Consider the following 22887-nt stretch of genomic DNA (forward strand, 5'->3'; position numbering starts at 1 on the left):
AAAACATCAGGTGCAGAACCCAAACCTCATATTCTTTGCCTCTCATTGGAGGGTGTGAAGAGAAAAACACCTCAAAGATACCAGTAAGAATGGAATCCCATTTAAGTTTCCTGAGCTGATGAAGAGGGTTATGCAGTCTGGATTATTAGTCTGCAGATCCAAAAAGATTTGTGTAAACTACATCAGTAGCTGAATTATTTCCTTTAGAGTGTCAGATGGGAGATGATAAGATGATTTTTTTCCTTCTCTATTGTTTGGCAATGTTGTTTCTTATTTTCCTCTGCCAGGAGGTGTGGCCTCAGTAAGACTGGGATCAGAGAGAGGATTTGTTTCTCATTTGCACAAAGCAAAAATCAAACCATCATCTTGCTCTTTTGGTTTTCTAAGTTTGACTCAGTCTCCTGAGGAATAATTTTTAATCCTAAAAGTTGTTACATCTGGAGGAATGTGATGTTACAGGCTGGACAAGCTCAGTGCGTTATTGGTTACTGCTCTACAGCTGCATGAAAACTCTCCTTGCAGTAAAAGCTGATGTTCTGGCTTTTTCTATTATCAACTCCTAACCTTTCCAATAGGGGTAATATAGAAAATAGGGTTTCCTGTACATAGGAAAACTGTAGAAATAGCTACTGTAGCAATAGCTCTTTTGTTTGCAAAAATCTGAACCAAGAAGCTAGGAATAAGCTGTTCTGACATTAAAAAAAAAAAAAAATAGAGACTATTCTTCCTGTAATATTAGAGATTAGGCTCAAAGTTAGGTTCCTGAGTTTATCTTCTCAGAAGAGCCTAAAAGAGATGAGTACTGAGGCAGTATTTTAGCCTTCTCTGAAGAACCCAGTCTATGTTCTTAATAAGACAATTAAGTGACCTAATTTTTCAGCAAGTGCATCTTAGATGGTTTCCCATTTAAATGTATTGTCTCCCAATTCAACAATTTTGGTTTTAAAAGCCTTAACCAAAACTGATTCAGTTCTCATTGCCAGAACTGAGCAATCTCAGAAGTGGCTAAAGACAGGAAGTGGTAGGGCCAGATATAGAAGGCATAGGTGATTCAATCCATATTTTCTTATTCATAAAGCAAGTAAAACAATCACTTTTAACTAGCATGGGATTGTATGGAGCACCTTACCAATAGAAGATAAAGCTCCACGGGGTGAATCTTCTGCTAATATATATGACTACAGTACTGTCAGAGCAGCTGTCTACGATGACTTTATATTCTTTAAATCTAAGAACCTTTCTGAAGACATTAGGTGACTGAGGGAGGAAAGCTTAATTTTTCTGTTTCTCCAGTAAGAGAAGTTGAAAATGAAGGACAAAAGACAAATGTAGGCTAAAGAGATGAATGCAAACGGCAAAATAAATGTACAAAGTCAAAAGGTAAAACAAATGTCTTGGTTTAAGACTATGGAACAGAAAAATGCCATCAGATTTGAATAGTATGTGTAGCTGGTAATAACTTATGATAAAAAAAAATAATTGAGCTTCAAAAATATAGAGCTTCAAGGCAACACTTAATTCATTGGTTGTCCAACAACATAGGTAATGAACTACTAGTGTTACAGAGCAGTCAGTCCTACAAAGGAAGAAATATTTTGTTCCAGAAATTCTGTCATTGATCACCCTCAGACTGAAAAGACATTATTTTTCTAGCTGCATGCAACCAATTCTCTGGCCTGATTCACTCTGAGTACATAAAGTGTTTCATATAAGTTCCTGACATGCATAGAAATAAGACTCTGATCCCTCCAAACATTCTTCTAGCCAGTCGCTGTCATTCTTCCATCAATCTTTCTCTGGATTTCTGCTGTTTGGATGAAGTTCTTTAGCATATCCAGGAGTTTACCAATACCTAGTCACAACAACACAGCTACTCTCATGAATTCAACCAGAATAGATTCTTCAGGCCTCCATGGAAATGGCCTTTCTTTTTACCACTTTGCAGAAAATATAGGAAGTCAATATTTGGTTGATTGGAGGGGGACATTCTCCAGTTATTTCAGCACATTATACCAATGATGAGTAACAGATACTTTACTCCATAAAAATATGTTTACTTGTCTAAAAGTGTTTGTTGATTACCTGTATGACTGTTAAGATATATTCACAGTAAATTAATACAAATTCTTACTCATTTATTGGCAATTGACAGTCTTCTGCTTCTTAGAGCATAGATATTTATGTACTTCCCATTGGCTGCTCATGAATAAATATCTGGTGACTGTGCCAATTGAATTCCAAGGCAAAGTCAAGTACAGAAAATTGAAAAGCTGGATCTCCTGGCAAATCAAGCCTTCATCCACTGCATGGCATACATGGGGTAGATGATCATATTGAAATTGTGATTTATTTATGCACTAATTTTTGAAAGAAAAGTTTTCAATCATATTTGCCTGGTAGACATTATCACAGAGAATTTTACAAATCTAGCACATCTGGAGATGGAAGCTTAGGTTTCTTCTGCAGAGCACTTTCCTTTGCCACCAATAGGAAAGGTTACTGAATCTCCATAGAGTATGTTTTCCTTACAGAAGCCCAAAAGAAACAAATGGAAGATAATGCTGATTTGATTCAAGAGGAATGCATATCAGAGAATGCAGATAACTCTACGGAAGAGCCAATTGAAGGAGGGCCAGATGCAGATGGGGATGGAGAAGATATGACTGATGGGATAGAGGAGGATTTTGATGAGGATGGCAGCAATGAGCTGGTAAGGAATAATCATGACCTGTCTGTCTATATGGTTCCTACAAGTAACCACAGAGAACCAACAGTCTGGATTAAGATAACCTCAGAGCAGCACTGTGATGTTCTGTAACTAGTGCCCAGACCTATACTCCTCATACACTATGATATCAATTAAGCATAGGAGCCTCTGAGGAGAAATAAAAAAATATATTTTACTGCATTTGGTAATTTTAGAAAGGAAATAAAATGCAGTTTAAATTGGTTTACATTTATTATTTTATACATGTAAAAGTGTAGAGTGCTACTTTTTCTTTTTTTCTTTTTCTTTAACCAGTGCTTTTCAAAATTAAATAGGATTCTAAAATAGTGAACTTTTTCATTATTAAACACGTGCTTTCCATGGTCCTGAGTCTCCATGTGTGTACTCTGTGGACTGTATTGGCAGATACAAGTTTTTTTGATGGAAGAATTTTTCGTTAAGAAATGCATGGGTTTTCCACTGCACCTTTCATGAAATAAAAGCATTTCATTTAGCACCATTACAACACTAAACTCCTAAGTTCTTCTAGAGCAACATTAAGAAATATTTGGAAAGTGAGATTTATCTTTCTATGCATTCCTAATAAGAATGGAACAGTCACTGTGGTTTAGACTCTGTAATACTCTCCCTTCCATCCTGGCTTTCTTATTCTGCTTTGAGCTGAAAGAACTTTTGTTGCTCATTGTCATTGCTTGCATTTAAAAAATATTTAACCATGTGTGTACAGTAAAAATCTTTTAGTGAAGCAGCAGAAGTCAGTTAGCAAGCAGAATCAATAGCAAATCTGGAGTAACGGGGCATATGAATAACCAGCGGTTTGTGCTGCTTACTGCAAAAGGAATTTAAACTTACTTGTAATTTTTTCAGGTTTGTGTCCCGTTAGCCAGCCCAAGATTTGAATTTCTATACCCCGAGTAGCATTATTCCCAGAAGAAGCTACTGAAACCTGAATTCCCTCGCTTTTTCACATGCAATGGAGAACAGATGACATTATCCCTTTTTCTTAAAGAAACAGGTTCTCCTCTTCAGATATGAGGGAAGTCTGTAAGAAAATACCACTCTGAATTTTTAGGGAGTCAAAATTACGTAATTAAGAAATACATGTAAATATAAACTCCCACCATGGCCAACAGTGGGACCAACTGAAGTGATTTTAGCAATAGGGGTTTATTGCTAAAATAAACCAGACCAGAGTTTAACAAGAATGGTGGGTTTTGCACTAATTAGGGACCATACTCCCCATTACGGACAGCTAAGTGGGGATGTTAACATACAGTGCATTACACTCTGATTGCTCAGTGCTGTCATTTCACCTTGTGGATTTGACATACTTAGCATATATCCATGCTATATGACACAAAAAGCAGAAGAATTTTTTCATCTGCCAAAGGCCTCAGCAGGAAAGGCTCTATAAAGCAAGCAGCACAGGAAGAATTCATTAGCAGTGAAAGTCTGGAACTGGCACAGACGCGTTTGCACACTGCTGCTTCCAAGTTAAAAGGCCTTTCCAAGATTCATGTTATGGAATCAGTTGAAGCGCAGTGCGGTGCAGACACAACTCCAAAGACAGCTCAGAGGTCTGACACACACATCTAAGGCAGGGTGGGGAACCAACTCCAGTTTCTCTGCCTGTCATCACTAAGTGCATGAGTGCTGGGAGGAGGCAGCTTCCTGCATGTGGAGAGTGGTGTCCTCTGCATTGCATCCTGGCATTATTGGCATCCCCCCATCCCAACATGCTGGTAGCAAGGAAAGGCCAAGGAATAGGACTTCTGTTCATCCTCTCAGTCAGCTGCAGCCTGGTGCAATGCCAGGGCAGTGGAGCCAGTCAGCTTCATGCCTTCCACCTTCCCAAAGGCTGGGACCCCCTAGCTGAGAAGCTGGCAGTACTGTAGACTTTAAAGCTTACAATTAAGATTGTCACTGATGTAAAATCCCTGTCCCTTTCATCCTCCCTTGCCATTTCCATGAAGTTTTGGAAGAGGCTACTTCACCTTAGTTTTCCTGCCTGCTGCGATGTGATAATGACACTTTCCGCCTTTTTTGCAAAGCCTAGGGAGATTAGTGAATGCAAAGTTGCAATGGATAGGATAAAGGATTGCTCAGCAAAGGATTGCTTCAAAGAAATCTCAGGTGTTTTCCACAGAAAGGCAATTATAAATTGTGGAAAACACCCATGCCCTGAGATTTCTATAAATTATGTATATTTCCTCTACAGTTTTTACCCAAACAGTCAGCAGTATCAGCCTGTAGTTATGATATGAAAATGGTAGTTTTTGATGCATATTGTTATTCTGACTGTTTTATACTGACATATATTTATGTAGATATACTGGCCAATTCCTATAAGATTTAGTTCCTACTCCAATCATTGATAGTTCTGTAAAGGGAAAGACAGTAACAATACTACCAAATATACAGTGAATACCCCTGTAGAAATACTTGGCAATTCAGTTTGCTTCTACCTATCCTGTGTCCTCTTATCTGAAATTGCCCTCTGTCTTTTGAAAAGTAAAGTAGATATACAAGCTTGTTATAAAGCAATTCCTAAGAGGTGTTGTTATTCTTTTTTATAAAAGCTAAATTGTTTAGGAAAGAAAGCTGACTAAGAGCAAATATGTAATTTTGGAATGGAGACAGTTACAAATCTTTTGAGAAAAAAAAGAAAGGTTAAGAATTAAACACATTAAATGTGACAACAGTAGGAAAAAACTTTCCATGTAAGAAAAATGTTACTATTTTGTGTAAAATAGTAACATTGGACTTGGAATTAAAAAAAATCCTCCAAAAGGCTTTTTTAAAATGAATTCTACAATGTTTTGCAAATACAGAGCTAAAGGAATTTAAGACAATGATTAAGAAAATATTTTCTCTCATCATTAAGACCAGAGGAAATAGAAAAATATTTAAATGGGCAAAGCTAATGCCCTGAAGTAATTTCAGCAGGAAAATTTAATTGGGGTTCCACTAGTATGAAAAATATTAATAGAGGGAAACAGAGAAATTACTTAAATTTAGATATTAGCCTTTAGTGAGTTCTTCAGATTTATCGGTAAATCTTCTGCCTGGTCATTTCCCAAAACCTGCTGCAGGTTTGCAGAACAGAATTCTGTTCTCCTAATGCTGTCAATAAAGGGAGGTATTCAAAAAGGTCACACCCACTGTCAGAGTCTAGGTGCTGCCACAATGGAGCCTCTGAATCCATATATGTAGGTCTCCATCTTTGCAGCAGAGGACTCAAAAATACATTTCTTTCTTTATTTCTAATTCTAACTTAAAAGGAAGTGACTACGCAGGATATATGCTGTGGGTTTAGGAGGTAGGATCAGTTCTATAAATTCACACACTGTCTATTTGAAGGAACAGGTTGCTGCACATAACTGAGTGATGGCAGCTGTCCACATGCCTGCTTTCAGCCTAGATCAGCTGTAAAGAAAGACACAGTCTGAGTTAAGTCAGGCTTGGATTTAAGAACCCTTCAGTTGTCTGCCTGGCTGCACACACAAAACACCACACTCAACAGCTGCACACCTTCTTCCTCCACCATACAGAAGAGGATGTTGTTCAACCTTGCATCGTAATTTTCAGTGACTAAAGACATGCCTAAAAACAATCATTATGGCTCAGCTAAAGTGTGAAAAATTTTAACGCAGCAGTAACTTGATTGCCCACCTGAACTCCAATTCAAGACAGGATGCATTTAAGGCACTGCTGCAGTCATCAAATACCACCTCTTGATAAATTCTCTTTTATACTATTCGCCCAAAAGTGTCTCTTGGTAAATGTCTCCAGTGTTTCAGACACTCTGGATTGAAGGATCTCCTTAGAAAAATTCCCAATGAATTTTGCTGCATTTCTATACTGAGTTCTTTAAAAGGCGATCTCAGAAACATGATCCATCTACATATGAATATGTTAAAGAGTTGGCTTCAACTTGCTCAGTGAAGTGCACCATAAGCATTCATCCACATGCTCTCACACAGCCTCTCACTCCTGCCTGTACAAGGGCATGCATACTTTGTAGTTTTATATATATATATAAAATTGTCACTGGTTTATTATGTAGCTCCTGAGCTTACTTTACAATTCATGTCACTTAACTGACCATCAGAGCTAGTGAAAGGGATTTAAAACTTCAGGTCTATTTCCTTTGCTCCTTTTAGGTAAAAAAACAGGTAGTTGGTTATCCTGGGTTTTACTGGACCCACAATTCAGACTTTCATTCCCTTCCTAACACCGAGCAGTTTCTAGTAGCAGTGAACTTAAAATTCCTGTGTTCCTTCCTAGTGCATTCCTTTTAATTTATACCGTCCCTCAACAATGTTGTGACGAAGACAACATACCCATCCCATTTTATGGAAAATGGGCTCTCATGAAGAAAGATCTTCATGTTTACTTAATTAAGTTCACACAAAAATCACAAACAGGTCACAAATTACCCAAACACAAATTTCCAGTGATATCAAGCAGGTCTGTGTGTCTGCCATGGCTTTAAATTGTAAGTAGTGGGAAGGAAAACAAACAACCTTTTCTTACCCCTGTGGCTGTACAGGGGGGAACAGAAAAGTGACCTTTACAACCCAGCCCAACACGTTACTATATTTGAGCAGCAGCTTGTCCTCAGTCCCTCAATAACAAGTCCCTTCTTAATAGAAATGGCATTAATATCGTGCGGCCTGGCTGAAAGATTGAAGAAGAAAATTTCTGAATTAGCATGCTTGATGGATCCCTAATTCTGCTGATTTAGCACATGGACAACCCAGTGCAGACCGAGAACATTTCATATATCTTCTCTGAATTTGTTTCAAAGGGTGTTGATTGATCATTGAGGAAGCACTGATCAAATCATTGCAGCCCCCTTGTAAATAAATCAGGTAGCTACAAGTTACTTCACTGAAAGCCTGAAGTATTACAGATTTGGAAAAAAACCACAAAACACTTTATTTATTTACCATTAGCCAATGGTTAATAAAATACCAACAAAATAATTAACTGCAATGAATCATACACAAGCACTCATATATGTATTACATTGCCTGAGAATAATGGTTCCTATCAAACTGTCAGCCTTTCATAGTAAATAACTATAATAGGAATAGCATGGTAGTGGTCCAGTAGTTGAGCATTCAGTACAGCAAACTGTTTTCTGGTAGAGTATGTGATGCAAATACAATAGATTTATGGTGTCATAACTCAATCAGACACTGGTTAGTGCTTGGTTGGAATTTGAAGGATATATTCACAATCACAGCATTGTTTTTATGCTGGTGTAGCTGTGCTAAAAGTAATGAAGCCAGACAAGCATTATTAGATGGGAATTCCACAATAATGAGTCAGCTTTAATGAGATGTCTTAAGAGGCATTTTTATTAAATTATTTCAGAACCAAAGATACAGAGACTATAAAAGGCCCAGTTCCGGTTACTAGGTAGATTTACAGCAGTTATTTCAACAATTATAGTTCTCAATTATAGTTCTCTTTCTATTAAGTATATTTCAGTTGTATTTACCTCTCAAGGGTATTTGATTTCTTACTCTTGTCCTTTTCTCTACCTCCACACTGCATGTTTTCAATCTATCAAATTTGTTTCTAACAGCTGATAAAGAATAATGTTTCAGATATTAATACCAGAAACTGCCACAGACATAAAACTCAGAATATTCCTCTTGCTGCACTGATTTTCATTATGCAAAAGTAAAACCATTATGATATAATAATAGCTATATTTCTTGTAGAATTTGATGACATTATCATTTAAATCAATGAAACCAACTAGTGCTGTGGCTAAAGCTCATCAAAAACATTTCCCTCTTGTCACAAATGGGTGATTTAGATTGCTTACAGGTACACTATCAAAGGTATTAGCAAAAAAAAGTGGTTTTAATATGATGTTGTAGAAGAGTAACTAGCCAAGGTTCAGTGGCAAGGTTCACTGTAGTACTGTATAGCACAGTCATTTGAACAATGATTCAAAACCACCAAAGCACAAATCATGCTTAGTTACCATGCTAAAAGGTTTTGTATAATACCAGTCACATCCCAAACATCTGCCATTGGTAAATGGTCTGTCTGCTTCAAGAAGTAACCTTGAGAGGCATCCCAGCTCAAGGGGAAACCACCCCCCATAGCCCGGCTGCTCGGCTGGGACAGCTCAAAGGAGGCCCATTTAGGCTGTCAGATTTGTGGAATATAGTGGCTGTATTGTAGTCAAAATCATGCAGTGGGAAAGGGTTGTGTGAGACTCCCTGCACCCACAACTTTCTTTGTTCCTTGACAAGTGAGACTTTGAAAAGCTACCTGCTTCTCATGTGTTAATGGCATGATGGGTGTTCCAACACCACCCACGTCAATGCTCCCTGGGCCACTCCTTGCCTTTGTGGGTCTTCAGAGAATAGATTGCATCTAGAGGAGTTCTTGGCTGTCTGGGCTATGGCTCAGGCCTTTACTTCCTTCAGAGTCTGAACCAAATTACAGGTAGTTTGCTAAAAGGGTTGATCATATGCATCACATCCCTTCTATAGGTAGCTAAAGCAAAATTAATAGCAAATCTGTGTGAAACTTGGACACTTTCTTTAATTATTTTGTATTGAATTCAACAATGAAAATACTCAGCAGAAAGTAAAATAAAATCTACAGAAAAAGAACTAAAATTTCTCTGATTAATTTAATCTAGTTTAAACCCAGTTTCAAGTAGCAAGATCAATCAAATATGTAACTGTGTGATAGTATTGATACTACTTAATTTATCATTGTAATTAAACAAGATTTTTCATTGTCCATTTAGATGCCTGTTTTTTCAGTCTATAGCATCAGGACAGACAAGACTGACTCTTCTATTATCAGCCAAATTAAACTGATTAGGCTTGTTGAAAAGTCCAGTAGCTATTCTAACAACTTGCAGCTTTCTAAATGCACTTGTACAGGACTACTTAGAAAATAAAGAACAACCCTTATAATCAATGGCAATGGCTAAAGCAATGTTGTGCCAGAAATCTTATCCAGCTTACTTTAAAAATCACTAAAACCATGCAAAATTTTGTCTTTTCTATTGAGCTTACCATTCATTGAAATCTTGCATTCAGTGTCTGGGAAACATTATGTTCTTCATCTCTAAGACAAATGAACAGGTAAAAGATTGTGTTCACTTGATAAATACCAGAGATGTTTGTACTTGAGCAACTTAAGAAAGTCATTAGGGCACCATACCAAACAGATACTAATTCCTTGTACCTTCCAAAGCTGCAGTAAATCTAATAACCTGTGACTGAAAAAATGGAGAAAGTAATAAAAGCATGCAATGAAATCAAAAACTGTAAGAAACTTCCTGCCATGCCCTTTTGTTATATTTAATACATGCAGTAGCACAGTAGAGGTGTTTGCTGTTCCCTCAGTGTTACATGAGTCATTGGAAGGACCTTGCCATTGCCCCTCCTCCCCATTTTTCCTGGCAGTCAATTTATCAGAGGAAGATTTCCTAAGTGGCGTTCAGTGTTTTAACTGGCTTATGACTGACTACATAATGTTTTTCTCATCATTATTTAAATCCTATCCAGTACATATCAGATGGGAACCTGCAGAAAATGCAGGCAATGTTGCAATGCATGTTGTGTCTCTTTCTACTAGATTTTCCTGTCTGAAATTGCACTTTGGTAAAACAAATAAGCAAACTAATTTTATTGCATTCAGATCTATTCCTCTGGATCTGCTCTAGATCATTTAGTTCTCAGTTAAAAAATCCTCAAAACTTAAAATCATGAAACTTTTAAAACCTTGTTATAAATAATATTGATAATAATATACTTAATTTAGAGACATTAGAATCCTATGGATTTAAAGAAAAAGAGCTTAAAAACAATGGGTTTTCTCTTATATTTATCTCATTTTTAAGGAAAGTATGTGGGATCAGGAATTTTGTGTCCTGTTCTCAGCTTTGACACTGACCCCATGTGGTAGGCAATGTGTCTCAGAATGTGCAGGTAGAATTATCACCTCTTTCTGAGGTCAGACCAACAGGTGCCCTTCTTTGACATGTAAGAAAGGACCATTCCCAACTATTTAAACTTACAAAAATTAAATTATTTCCAATAAAGAAAAATATCTGTTGAACAGGCTATATATTCTTCAATGAATCTGTTTTACTTTTTTCATTGTGCCGTGCCATATGTCTTGACCTGCCTGAAGTCTCAGTCATCATTTAAAAAAATAGTCACGGTGTTTGATAATTTTGAGACAGCAAATATTTAATTTTAATGGCTCAGGCTCCATCAAAAACATCTGCTTTCCCTCCAACTTAAAAACAAAACAAAATCACACACCACTCAGTGAATTTAATCAGAGGTAAACAATGCAGTCAGATCAGGCCAAAAATTCTCTTAGACATGTAAACAAAATATTTGCCTAAATAAGATGAACTCTTCTCTGGTATAATGTAGTTGACCTTAATATTCAGTATTAGTAGCCTCATTATTTTTATTTAGTCTAAGTAGGTCCAAATTAGCTCCACAGATTTTGCTGGCCCAAAATTTATGAGCATAGAGTCAACCTCTGAGTGAAGTGCAGAAACAAGGACAGCCAAACTTCCACCTCTTAGAAGCAAACCTGGATTCCTTTACAGGTGAGGGCGATGATGACTTCTAAAAAATATCACAGGCTTTTTGCTGTACCTTATGGCTGAAAAAGAAAGATCAGAAATTAATTGAAGTAACTCAACACTTTAAATAAGAAGATTGATTTTAGTTTCCACCCATGAATATTTTAGCCAGTGCAATTTTAACTAATTCTGGTGTAGCAGCCCTTCTTTTACTTCCCTGCACTTTGGCTGATTCTGGTAAAATCTGGGTGACTTGGTGAAGGTGCTGCACTGGGTTTTGCTCACCCATCACTTGCAGCCAACCATCCCCATCTGTGCACAGGGGAAATAAGCATCAGAGCAGTAACCTAGGATAGACACCAAAGCAGCAGTATGAGGTCTGTTGGGAAAGTGATTGATGAGAAGGGGGACACTGATGTTTTCTAGGCATTCACTGGGACACAGAAATCCTCTGGAAAAGCTCGAGACAGCCATTGGGTCTGTGCTATGGATTTGAGTCTATCAGCTTAATCATCAAATTCTAAGATTTAACTGAAATTGAGCAATTGTCATGCATGACACATTTTCCCTGGTGTTTCAGTCTTTGAAAATAAAGAGTTTTAATTCCCCTAAAAAACACTCATTTCACAGGCTTTATCAGTAACCTTGAGCATCAAAAATGCTGAATGGAAAACTCTCAAAGGAAACATTTTTCTGTTGAAATCCTTCACTCAAGTAAAGAGGTGCAGACATTGAAAAGCCAAAAGATTGTTATTTTTCCATACTAAAAGGCAAAATTGTAAATTCTTTTTTCATTACAAATTGCAGAGCCACTACAGCTAGTGACTCAATTACTCCAAAAGGTCTCCATTTTTTTAGTAAATATACATCTGTACTAAGAAGATTTTCTGCATGATTAATATCAAAACATGAAAGGTAGATTGAATTTATCCATACATAGGCATTTACACACCTCAGAAAAGGGAAGTTATTTAGAAGGTGATAGAACTGTAATTGCCATTTCAACAAAAAAAAAAGCAATCAGTGAGAATAAGACAAGCTCAGTCTGCCAAAATGAAGATTTGGAAGTTAATCAAATACCAACTTATCCAGCTTGTCACGCTGCTATGTGTGTCTGAAGTTTCCAAATTGTTGTTGCTATTGATATCTAAAATTACACTACAGTTCTGTAGTCTTTCAAAAGAAGCAAAGTGTTTTCCAGACCAAATAAATAGAGAATGAAAAGGCTAAATTCTTCTCTGCTTCCTCTTTGCAGGGTTATAATAATCCTTTCCCAGCCATTATGAGATTCTGCACCATTTGCAGACCACAATTTGATCCCAAGTCCAACATTTTGCTTTCTAACTTTTTTTTTTAATTAATGTCTCTTGAAATCCTCATAAAACCAAAATTTTATGCATTACTGTGCACTGTGCATTCAAATAGGCATTAGGCAGGAAAATAAAAATTAAAAAATTGTTTTAAATAGAACCATCTTTTATTGCCATTTCCACCTGCATCACACTGCCACAGCAAGACCTTCACCGATGACAGTTTTAAGCATATAACTCTACATCCTGTATATTCAATTGACTGTCTTAATTCATTATTCTGTCACCATTTAAATATTAATTTTGCATTGTTTGTCTCATTCCACCCCTACTTCCTATGGTTTACTCCGGGCTTTCCCAGTATCTCTGTCTCATGTTATATGCTTCCAACATCTTCCTCCAGCACTCCCTCCTTCCCATTTCTTTTCTATTTTTTTATGCCTTGGTTGCTCAGTTGAGTAAAACTTCTGCCTCCAAATACCTGAAAAATCTCTGATTGATTAGCCAGAACACTCCTCATCTCAACACATTGAGATTTATTCCTGTCATTGCCTACAATTATTTTGCCTGGAATGGATGCCCTTTGGTTTTTGATACTTATCTAAACTCTACTTTGGAAATAGTGAGAAAGTTTATTAGGGGCTTTCCGCATAATTACTTTAAGGCAATTCTTCTTGTAAGCTCCTACTTTAATTTATTTTAAAAACACATTTCTAAAATGTAGACATATTAAACTGCCTCAGGGTACAAGTTTTAGTAGTTCCTTTATGCATTAAACTGTGTGTTCAAAACTGCACCCTTGACATTAGTAGGACAGGAACTTTTGCCATGACCATTAAGACTAATTGGACCACCTAATCTCACACTAGAGAATTCCTACTCCTCACATTAAGCAGAGATTAATTCAGTAGGAATTTTAGTCTACAGCTTTTTTTACACCACCCTGTAACTTAAAAGCATGTCCTCTGTAGCATTCAGATGATAAAGTAGAGTACTTATCATGAATCATGATAGGACTCAGTTGGGCTTGCTCCTCATGGAGCAGGCATCGTCCCAAGGAACAGAAACACCCAGGGATCTCCAATGAGAGCCACAGCCCTGGGAATTTGCTATGAATAGCCACTCATATGCAGGGATAAACAAAGGTGTAACATTTTTTTCTCTAGTTTATTTGGCACTAGATCCCAATAAGGTGTTGAGTGTCCCTCAAGGCACATAGGTATGGGCTGAGGGAACTCTGTGGACAGCATAAGGGAGTGATTCATTACTGTACTTGGATTGGCTTTATCAGCCAAGAGAGAGCAGGAACGGGAGCTTGGTGGGAACAGTTTCACCATGGTGTAGCAATGTGGTAAAGATTCTGGTAATGATCTGGTAAAATTCTGGTAAAGACTTCAGGGCAGTGAGGTCTGCTAAAGCACCACCTCCCCACCATCCAACCTCTTGCACATCTGCTTGGAGATCCTGGCCCACGCCACACTCTGCAGAAGACTCCATGCCTCCAGCTTCAGATCCCTCCCACTGTCACCAAAAACTGTGCTACTAGTCCCTAAGTCTTTTCCTACTGCTATAGAGGACATTGCAGAGGAAGATTTTGCTGCAAAAGCAGTCTAGCAGGAGAAATACACACAGCCTAAATAAAGTGGGAAGATCCACTTCTTGCCTTCATGGCCCCACTCAAGCTCTCTAATGACCATGCTGACTCTATTCCCAAAGTCATTCCTTCAGTCTCACACCTCACCATCATCTCAGCTGCAGTGTGTCCTCACTAGCACTCTCCAAATATTGGATCCTGTCTCCAACACTACAATCAAAAGCATTTGTCACAATTCTGCCTGGACTCTGAGAAAGAAAAGATCTGATGATCTAGGGGAGAAATCAGTATCTGATAGGGCTATCTTATTATTCCTGCTGATTTTTATTGGACAAAGAAGTGAAACAGAGCATTTTAATACAGAGAAGATAGAAGTTTGTTTTCACTGATGACTAAAACAATCATTCTCACAAGTACTCACATAAATACTAGCACTTCAAAGCAATTAAGCTGTTCACTGAACAGAAAAACAATTCTGTAATGTTTTTAGCAATTAAAGTATGATTGGCAGAGTCAAAAACATAATGATTAGGTTACATCAATTGAAGAAGGGTTTAAAGAAGGTGCAAGTCATTCTTTTATTTATCTTTTATTAATATTTATCAAACTGTACAATCACTCTATTTATTAAATGCAGAGAATATTCTATCACTAGTTCATTACAAAAAATTTTGCGTCACTGCCAACATTTTGTTTTTCATGTTTTGCAAGGGTTCCAACTGAAAGCAGCAAAAGTGTGATACACATTCATGTTCCCCTGCTCGCACATGCTGAACTGAGCATTTACATTTCATATGGGGGCATTAAACTAAACCACTTCTATGACTGTTACTGAGTTAGAGATTTTATGCTTTAAATCAAGGGACAAAGTGCAAGGTGTACCTCAAATGAACACAGCTGTGAAGTCAATGTGATAGCTAATACAAATTCAGTGTTCCTTGGTAAGCTCTGCTCGTTCTTCGTGGCTTCCCACTGATGATGAAGAATGCTGTGTAAAAGCCAACAAATGTGCATGTTCCCATGGTACCTTACAAATATAAATTACAGTGTTTTGTACTCATTCTGAATGCCTGCTTAAGAGAAAAGGAGGACATTGCCTTGAGTTAGACATAGCTAATAAACAGAATGGCAAATTGCTTTACTACTTTCTGTACTGCATTATGATTTTTCTCATTTTACATAAATATCTAGATCAATAATGGCTAACTAAGTTTTGGCTATTTTTTGTGTTTGTTCTGCATTTTTTTTTAAAGCCTGCTCTGCAAGTAGATTCTATTTTTCATCTCTTTGGCTGTCCAGAAAGTGCATTTCATAATGAATATAAATTATTAAAGATGAAACAGAGTATGCTATCCTAAGGACAAAAATGCTATCCAGAGGACAAAAGAGCAGCATCTGTAGACTTGGATTCAGAACACTCAGTTGCACAGATAACAGTGTTAGGAATGAACATCAGATGTAATGAAAGCAGTTGTGCTACAGTTGCAGTTTGAGGTAGTGCAAGAATGAGGGCCAGCATTGGGAGTGAAAGGACAGTGCACCTGCTGCATTTTAATGGAGCTTGCCATTGTTTTGCAGAAAGTGATGTATGGCAGTCACATAACCTTCTGTCAAAGCATAGTCAGACACCAGCAGAAACCTAGAAAGTTGTCAAGCATCAAGTCTCCTACTCAAGAGGAGCCTGCAAGAGATACATGTGCAATTTTACCAAGCAGTGGTCAGCAGTAGCTTCAGATGCCTCCATTATAGTTATTAAAATGAGAATTCCAGTCCTGAGAATGGGTTTGTCTGGCAAGGAAAAACAGACAGGAGAGTAAGAGGAAGGACACTTGAGGCTTTGGGTTGCAAGTTCACATGTATACGTCAACCATCACCCATCCATCCTCTTTGTAGCTGCGTTTTCTGAGAGTTTCTAAGATTAATTTGATCATAAAAGCCACCTAGAGCAAAGGATTCTTTAAAAACAGATGCATTTTTTCAGATGAATGTCTTTCATTTGTCTGTATTTTGGATGCTCTTATTTCTTATTGTGGGATAAACCATACGGTGGAGTCTGTAACAACTATATTCTGTGGGACTTTTCTTTAAGCATTTTCTTAACAAGGTAAGATGTTAATCATGTACATCTTTAGTGTCATTTAGTCAAAGCACATTCCTAATGCTCCCTCCCAAAAACATATGCTGAATTTACCCTCTCATACAGTAAGATTTATTCCTGTACATTTACCCAGAATGCTCTTCCCATAAACCCTGTGAGAAGAAAACAATTTAACTTTGGCTTTCCCATGTTATATACAATGTGTATAGTTAAAATTAAGTTAATCTAGCAGAATTTGAATTTGGCAAAAATGCCAGAAGGATTATACTAGAACTATAACAACAGTAGCAATAGCATTTTTGGAAGACTGAAATACAGTGTTATGCCTAAGAAGAGTGTTTCCAATACCTCATGCTCAAAAAGCAATCCACATAAGGAAAAAAGCAGCAGAAATAATTTCAGATGGAAAATGAACCAATAAATATTCCATAAACTCTTTCCATCTTTCTTTCAGAGATTATGATAGCAATTAGGACAGTATATAGAATTTCTTTGATATTGTCTACGGACGCCAAGTCTATATGCTCAGTTGAGTTATTCAATTCTTAAAATGCATTATGTTCAAATCACACTTTCTAAAGTGGTTTTCTGTTAGAGCTACATCAAATGAAAGCCTTATTACTGGCTTAAATGTAATTCAGTTCATCCTTGTTGTGTCAGGAGATGTTTTTATATAAGGGAAAAAAATGAAAAAAAATTTAAAAAGCCCACTAGTCATCATGAGGGTTTTTTAATATCATCAGCACTGCCATAAAGGCAGATGATAAATTGCACACTATTCAGAAGAAAGAAATGGGATGAAATTAGCATTGAATTACTCTGTATTAATCATAGCCCTGGATTCCTGTCATTACAGGGAAAATAAAAGTTTGGCTATTTCAGATTTTAATATTTCCTCTCAGACTTTACCATTATTTCTAGTGAGAGGGAAATAAGAAAACCATGTACTGAAGGAAGAACACAGGAATATTTTGGACTGGTGGAGTTGCTAAATTTTTATCACTGTTTCCAACCAACAGCAAAGCAGCATTGGTGACTTGGGTCCAGATGGTTAGCAACATTAATGTTGCACAATAGCAACCTAATGAAGCTCTTTAGTGCTGTGACAGGTAAAGGCCTGAAAGGTTTATGGCAAGGGAAAAAAAGCTTTGATAAATAACTTGAAAGTCTACCTCTTATTGCTTTCATAATTGTTGCTTCTTATAATGGCATAATGGAATAGCAAAGCATAGTTGAAAAAAAGACTAGAAAAGAGTAACTCTCCTTGGAGCTAATAGGATGTACAGTGAGATTTTTTTTTTTTTTTTACTCCTTCTAACATGAATAGCTAGTTAAAAACCATTAAGCCCCTCTCAGACTTAAGGGAAGAATTTAAAGGTCTTTATAATAGTTAGTCTCTCTAGGGATCAGACCTAAAACATGAGAGATGCTCTGTGCAAGTAGAGAATAATAGTGTCTGGATGATTTAACTTAAAGAAGAAAATTCTGGGATCTCTCACACGAGCTTTTCTCCCTAATCCTGGTTACCTGTGAAGACCACAAGCACAGATCTGGTGCTCTCTTTGCAGAGAAGGGGAAATCTGATGTCTGACTTCTTCAAAGGTCAGGAGCCCAGTCCTGCAGTGACTTGGATGTTTCTGAAAAACCAGGTTTCCAGTAAATGGAAATTTTAACATTTTAATTTTAATTGGCTGAAAAGAACATCTGGGAGCTTTTCAGCATTTGATCAGAAGTGCACCAGGTTTCATCAGCTGTTTCCTTTTTCAGTTATAAAACAAGATAGACTCCACCCCCCCCCCCCCAAAAAAAAAGGAGTGCAGAAAAGATTGGCTGAAAATATTTTTCCTGTCAACATTTTTTTTTTTTAAACTTGGGTTGAAAATTTCGCTTCAAAAAAAAGAAACCATCTACTTCTGCTAACATTCTCTACTGTCAGTTTTCCAAACAGATGCAATTAGGAAAGTGCTGTCAGTTTCCCTGTGGGTAGGTGGAGCTGGTGTGCATTATGCTTCCCTGCAGCATCACTCAATGCCTACTTGGAGCTGCTAGCATTAATGGGTCACATAGCAGGACTCAGATATTTAGATGCAATCTGCCTCCAGCCTCTGCTGGAAGAACGAACCTTAAAAGTGTTGGCTACACTGGACTTTTGCATTTTCACGATGTGGCTGATAAAGCAACAAAAGATCCCAAAGGATATTTAGTTATATCCTGTGGCAGGTACACAAAAACAGTAGCAAAATAGGCAAAGTAAAAGGGAAGCTACTGAGGAGAAATCCATCAATCTGGTAACCGTAGGCATTGCTGAAAGCACACAGCCAATGGAAATGGAGTAAGTTATATAAATAGCATGATGGGACTGAAGCAAAGAATTCTACATGCAATTTATTTAGATTGAATGCTATTATGCAAATAAAACACTTCATTGCAAAGCCGCCAAGATACATTATTCTATTTCCTGCTGCTAAAATAGAAATTATTCAGGAGTTGTTTGCATAGCATTATTGAGGGGAGCTATACTTCAGCTTCAATAGCTCTAGTTTGATTTGCTGTTATTATTTTGGGCCGTACAGTCAACTCAAAACTGTTGCACAGTCCTGACTGCCCACTGCTGCAGGAGCACTATTCTTCTTTTAACCTTTGATGGTTTAAGGTGGGAAAGCATTATAGACATTGATATTTGCTTGATTTGTGAAAAAAGTCAAGTCATAGTCCTGTTGGCTCTTTTCCCCAGCTGTCTTGGTTTCTTTTTGAGGTTCTCTTGGAAGAAATTCTATGCTTTCGTACTAAAGCCAACATTTCATTCTCAGTTTCTACAGATCAAGTGATGAAATGTCATGTGTGAACCCCCTGAAGGCTGAGAAGAGAAACTCTGACTTCCCCACAGAAAATTGTGAACTGCAGTTTCTTACTGGCTGACAACACCTTTGACTCAATTTGTATGAAATTCAATTTACTTATTAAAATGGACATTATTGTTCAAATATTAGAAACTCCATTTCTTATATGTTCTAAGCTGTACAATTGTCAGATTTTTATGGTTTAGATTGTAAATGTGGTTTTCTCTGGCTAATTATTGGTATTATTTTTTTAATTTTGATGTCTTAAAGGCCAATGTACTGTATCATAATAATATGAAGGACGTATTTAACAGGTGTGGAAAACACTGTATACAAATGTATATTTCTAAAAGCTATTTTTATGATTAGCACGTTTACTGTTTTACCATATTTAGAGTCAGGTGATATTGCACTTCTTTGTTTACTGCTTAGTTCAAACAAGACCATTTTGATCAGTGCCACAATCAAATACATTGTATGGTATTTCCCATTATTTTATTCAATTTATTTGTCATTGGAAATAATTACATTTGGTAATAGAATAACTTCTAAAAAGTGAAAATGTCAAAATAAGAGAGCAATTCTTGATAAACTGTAAATTGCATCCTCCTGTAAATCCTCTTCTTCAGATAAGCCCTCTCTGTGATGCCATTCATCAGACAGTTGTTACAGCTGTTCTTACAAATCTTTAAAGGCAGTTTGTTGCTACCATATGGAAAGTCAGTCAGCCTCCTGTCTAGCCAGAAAAATTACTTATAGCCTGCCAATATCTGACAGCCTGAGTTAGCCTACTTATTACTTTTTGGGTTCTTTTCTGGCAGTAGTCTTTCCAACCACAAAATCCTAAGGCCCTCCTAAAAGCCTGAAGTTGGAATAATTAATTATTACAGATGTGGGGGGAATCCCAGTATAGAATTTTATAATAAATCATATTTCCCTTCAAAACAGAATGGATGCATTATTTCTCTTGTGTTACTGAGACATTAAAGATAAAAAAAGCATATGGGCACAAGGACTTCTTCCCCTAGAAAAGTACCAACTTGTTCACCATCCCAAAGTCAGACGTCTTTAACATTGCAGATTACATGAAACAAGGAATATGTATTTATTCATCCACATCTTTATGTGAATGGTACTCATAGAGAAATAGACATGTCTTTAAAGTGATTGCAGGGTAAATAAATTATTTATTAGCTACAGCCTCCCAAGAGGGAGAGACATTAATTTAGGAAGTATCTTACACAGTCAAATGGAGCACAGACCCAGTCTGCAGTGCTGAGCCCTGATCACTGAGCTCCATGACTGGGGTACTTGCTATTTCAGATCATCCAGCACTACAAAAATGAACTCTTGCCTTGCCCTTTCAATCATTCTCTGTAGGCTGAAAACAAGAGAAAACAAAAGATACCAGAGAGACTTTTAAAAAGATCTAACTTTAAATTTCTGTTTTAAGAAGCAGTTTCTGAGATGACAGGTTCACCTCAAGTAGTGTGGATGTAAGCTGGTGGGAGCTCAAGATCTCTGGTCAAGTTTCTGGTATGGGGATCATCAACAAAGAAGGACTGATATTTTTCAAAAATTTGGAAGCAAAGCATACATTTTAATTGCCTATTACTGAGTGAGAATGTTTTTCACTAGGTAGCTATGTGACATTGCACTCTCAGTTAACGTTTGTGTACCTTATATTTAGCTTTTGTCTATTGTATGTGGAGTTACATGGTTTACATAAGTGCTGAGTGGTATCCAGCTCCTTAAAAAGGAAAGACTAGTATAAGTAGTTACACCTGAGCATAAAGAACTGCAGCTTCAGAGTTTATCAGGGCTGACTCTCCAAGAAATGTGCAGGAAAAAAATATTACTCCTTGTAAGTGAAATGTTAGGTCAAATCAGCAGGTGAAATACTTCTCCATTTTCTATCTCTTAATATGGGTTATGAACATTTTTAACTGTAAAAATGCAAACAGAATTGCCATTTTGGGATTTCTGCCTTCAGCTGATAGTTAAAAAATAAGGAACTCCAAACTTCAGCAGCTCAAGGGGCATTTAAATCACATAAACTGTTGGCTGACTTTAAAGATGCAGAAAATCACCTAAGGAGATCAGTTCTGATATTTGTGTTAATAAACTAGATATGAGAAACATCTAGGTATATTGTCTCTTCACCACCTCCATTCCAAATGAGCTAATACTCACAGAAAGCACTCTGAGATTTTCACACGTTCATTACAGTCATTACCCTTACAGTATAAACTCACAGAAATGATTGCACAATCATAATGTCGACACTGTTTCACACCACAGCTTAGGTCCTGAATATATTTTGAACACGAAAGTCATCTCTGATGACACCCTGAGGCACTATTTCATTTGCAAGCCAGAAGATTGTTACCCCATGCAGCCTATTACTAGCAAGGTTTGTCAATGGCATGTTTGCTTAAAACCACTGCAGAGGATGCTGGTGGCTTCGACAGAGCTTACTTGTTCTCTGCTGTCCATGTTTGCAGTATGCTTGGTGTTGTTTGCCATCATCTGTTACTTGTTTGACATAAGTTTTGTCAATTGTGGGATTTTTCAACATTGCTCATCCCTTGCAATACAGAGGAATAGGAAACATAAAAGATCTTGTCAATCAGTTTGGACAGTCAACAGTCATAAAATCCTTTACAGACAGTCCTGAATCAAACCACTTCATTTTCTACACAGATATATATGCTCTGTGTATTTCAGATGTTTGTTTCAAACATGGGCAGCTGCATGAATGGAAAATGTTTACTAAAAAGCTTTAAAGTTTGGATCAACAAAAAATATTTTTACTTTTGTAAACCCTTGTACTACATATTGTTGCAGTTCCTATTAGTTTTCTCTGTAGATCCATTTTTAGTTTTGAAAAATCACTGTACTTAAACTATGTAGATAACTATAATCTTATTAGCAGTCCTATTTTTAATTGGTGCCACTGCAATTTAGATTTGAAACATTAAGAGTTTGCGCATTAGAGCAGATTGATGGTTCATTACAGTTTTCTTTAAAATGTTGTAACATAATTTTTACATGTCTGTAAATAAATATTTTCTCTGATTTATGCACTGATTCAGTTTTGCAATTTCTTCTCTTAAAATGTGACTCTATGACACTTTACAGGAAAAATGTATTTCTCTCATGGAAAAATGGCATTAAATGGTAGTACAACCATCCTTCACGAACTTTCAAAGCAGATCAAACAGAAGGAGGCATTCATGATATTAAGTACTAAACTTTTGTAAAATGTATAAAAATGTTAAACCTGCTATCATTTTAATAGTTTGATAAATTTAAGATCCATACTGTATTGAAAAATGATTGACAAGAAATGTGACGGACTTCCTGAAAAGAGGGAATTCTTCAGCGGAGTGAGAAAGAGGGAGGCACAGTGGGGATATTTTCATTGAATTTAAGAAATGCTTTTTCTTAATCTTGGAAGCTCTGTGTTTCACGTATCACAAAAGCAGTATGAACATAATTTATGAAAACCAAAAATAGTTATCATTTTCTGCTCCGTATCCAAATTCATTTTGCATTCATAGTTCCCTATTCCATTCACAAGGTGTTGCTTGCAGGCAAGCTAAAGCAAATTGGTCCACAAAGTCTGCGAGAGTGATTTCAAATTATATTGGTATTGTTGGGAAGCAAGACTGTTTTGAAATACAAGGTAAAATCAGCACAACTTGACAAGTTAGTACAGTAGCTC

General features: G+C 36.9%; 1 protein-coding gene across 5 annotated transcripts in view; it reads left to right on the plus strand.

Moving 5' to 3' along the window:
- Positions 1–22216, plus strand: part of RALYL (RALY RNA binding protein like) — a 368472-nt gene extending 346256 nt beyond the window's left edge. For 4 of the 5 annotated variants that reach the window (XM_059482752.1, XM_059482742.1, XM_059482762.1 and 1 more), the window contains 2 exons: positions 2532–2710; positions 19131–22216. In XM_059482752.1, coding sequence (XP_059338735.1) covers positions 2532–2710; positions 19131–19148 — 197 coding nt within the window. In that variant the 3' untranslated portion in view covers positions 19149–22216. The remainder of the gene's footprint in view (positions 1–2531; positions 2711–19130) is intronic. The other variant, XM_059482781.1, reaches the window with a different exon arrangement.
- The last annotated feature ends 671 nt before the right edge of the window (positions 22217–22887 follow it).

The sequence above is a fragment of the Ammospiza nelsoni genome, chromosome 1 (assembly GCF_027579445.1).
Source record: "Ammospiza nelsoni isolate bAmmNel1 chromosome 1, bAmmNel1.pri, whole genome shotgun sequence".
Classification (NCBI taxonomy): Eukaryota; Metazoa; Chordata; class Aves; order Passeriformes; family Passerellidae; genus Ammospiza; species Ammospiza nelsoni.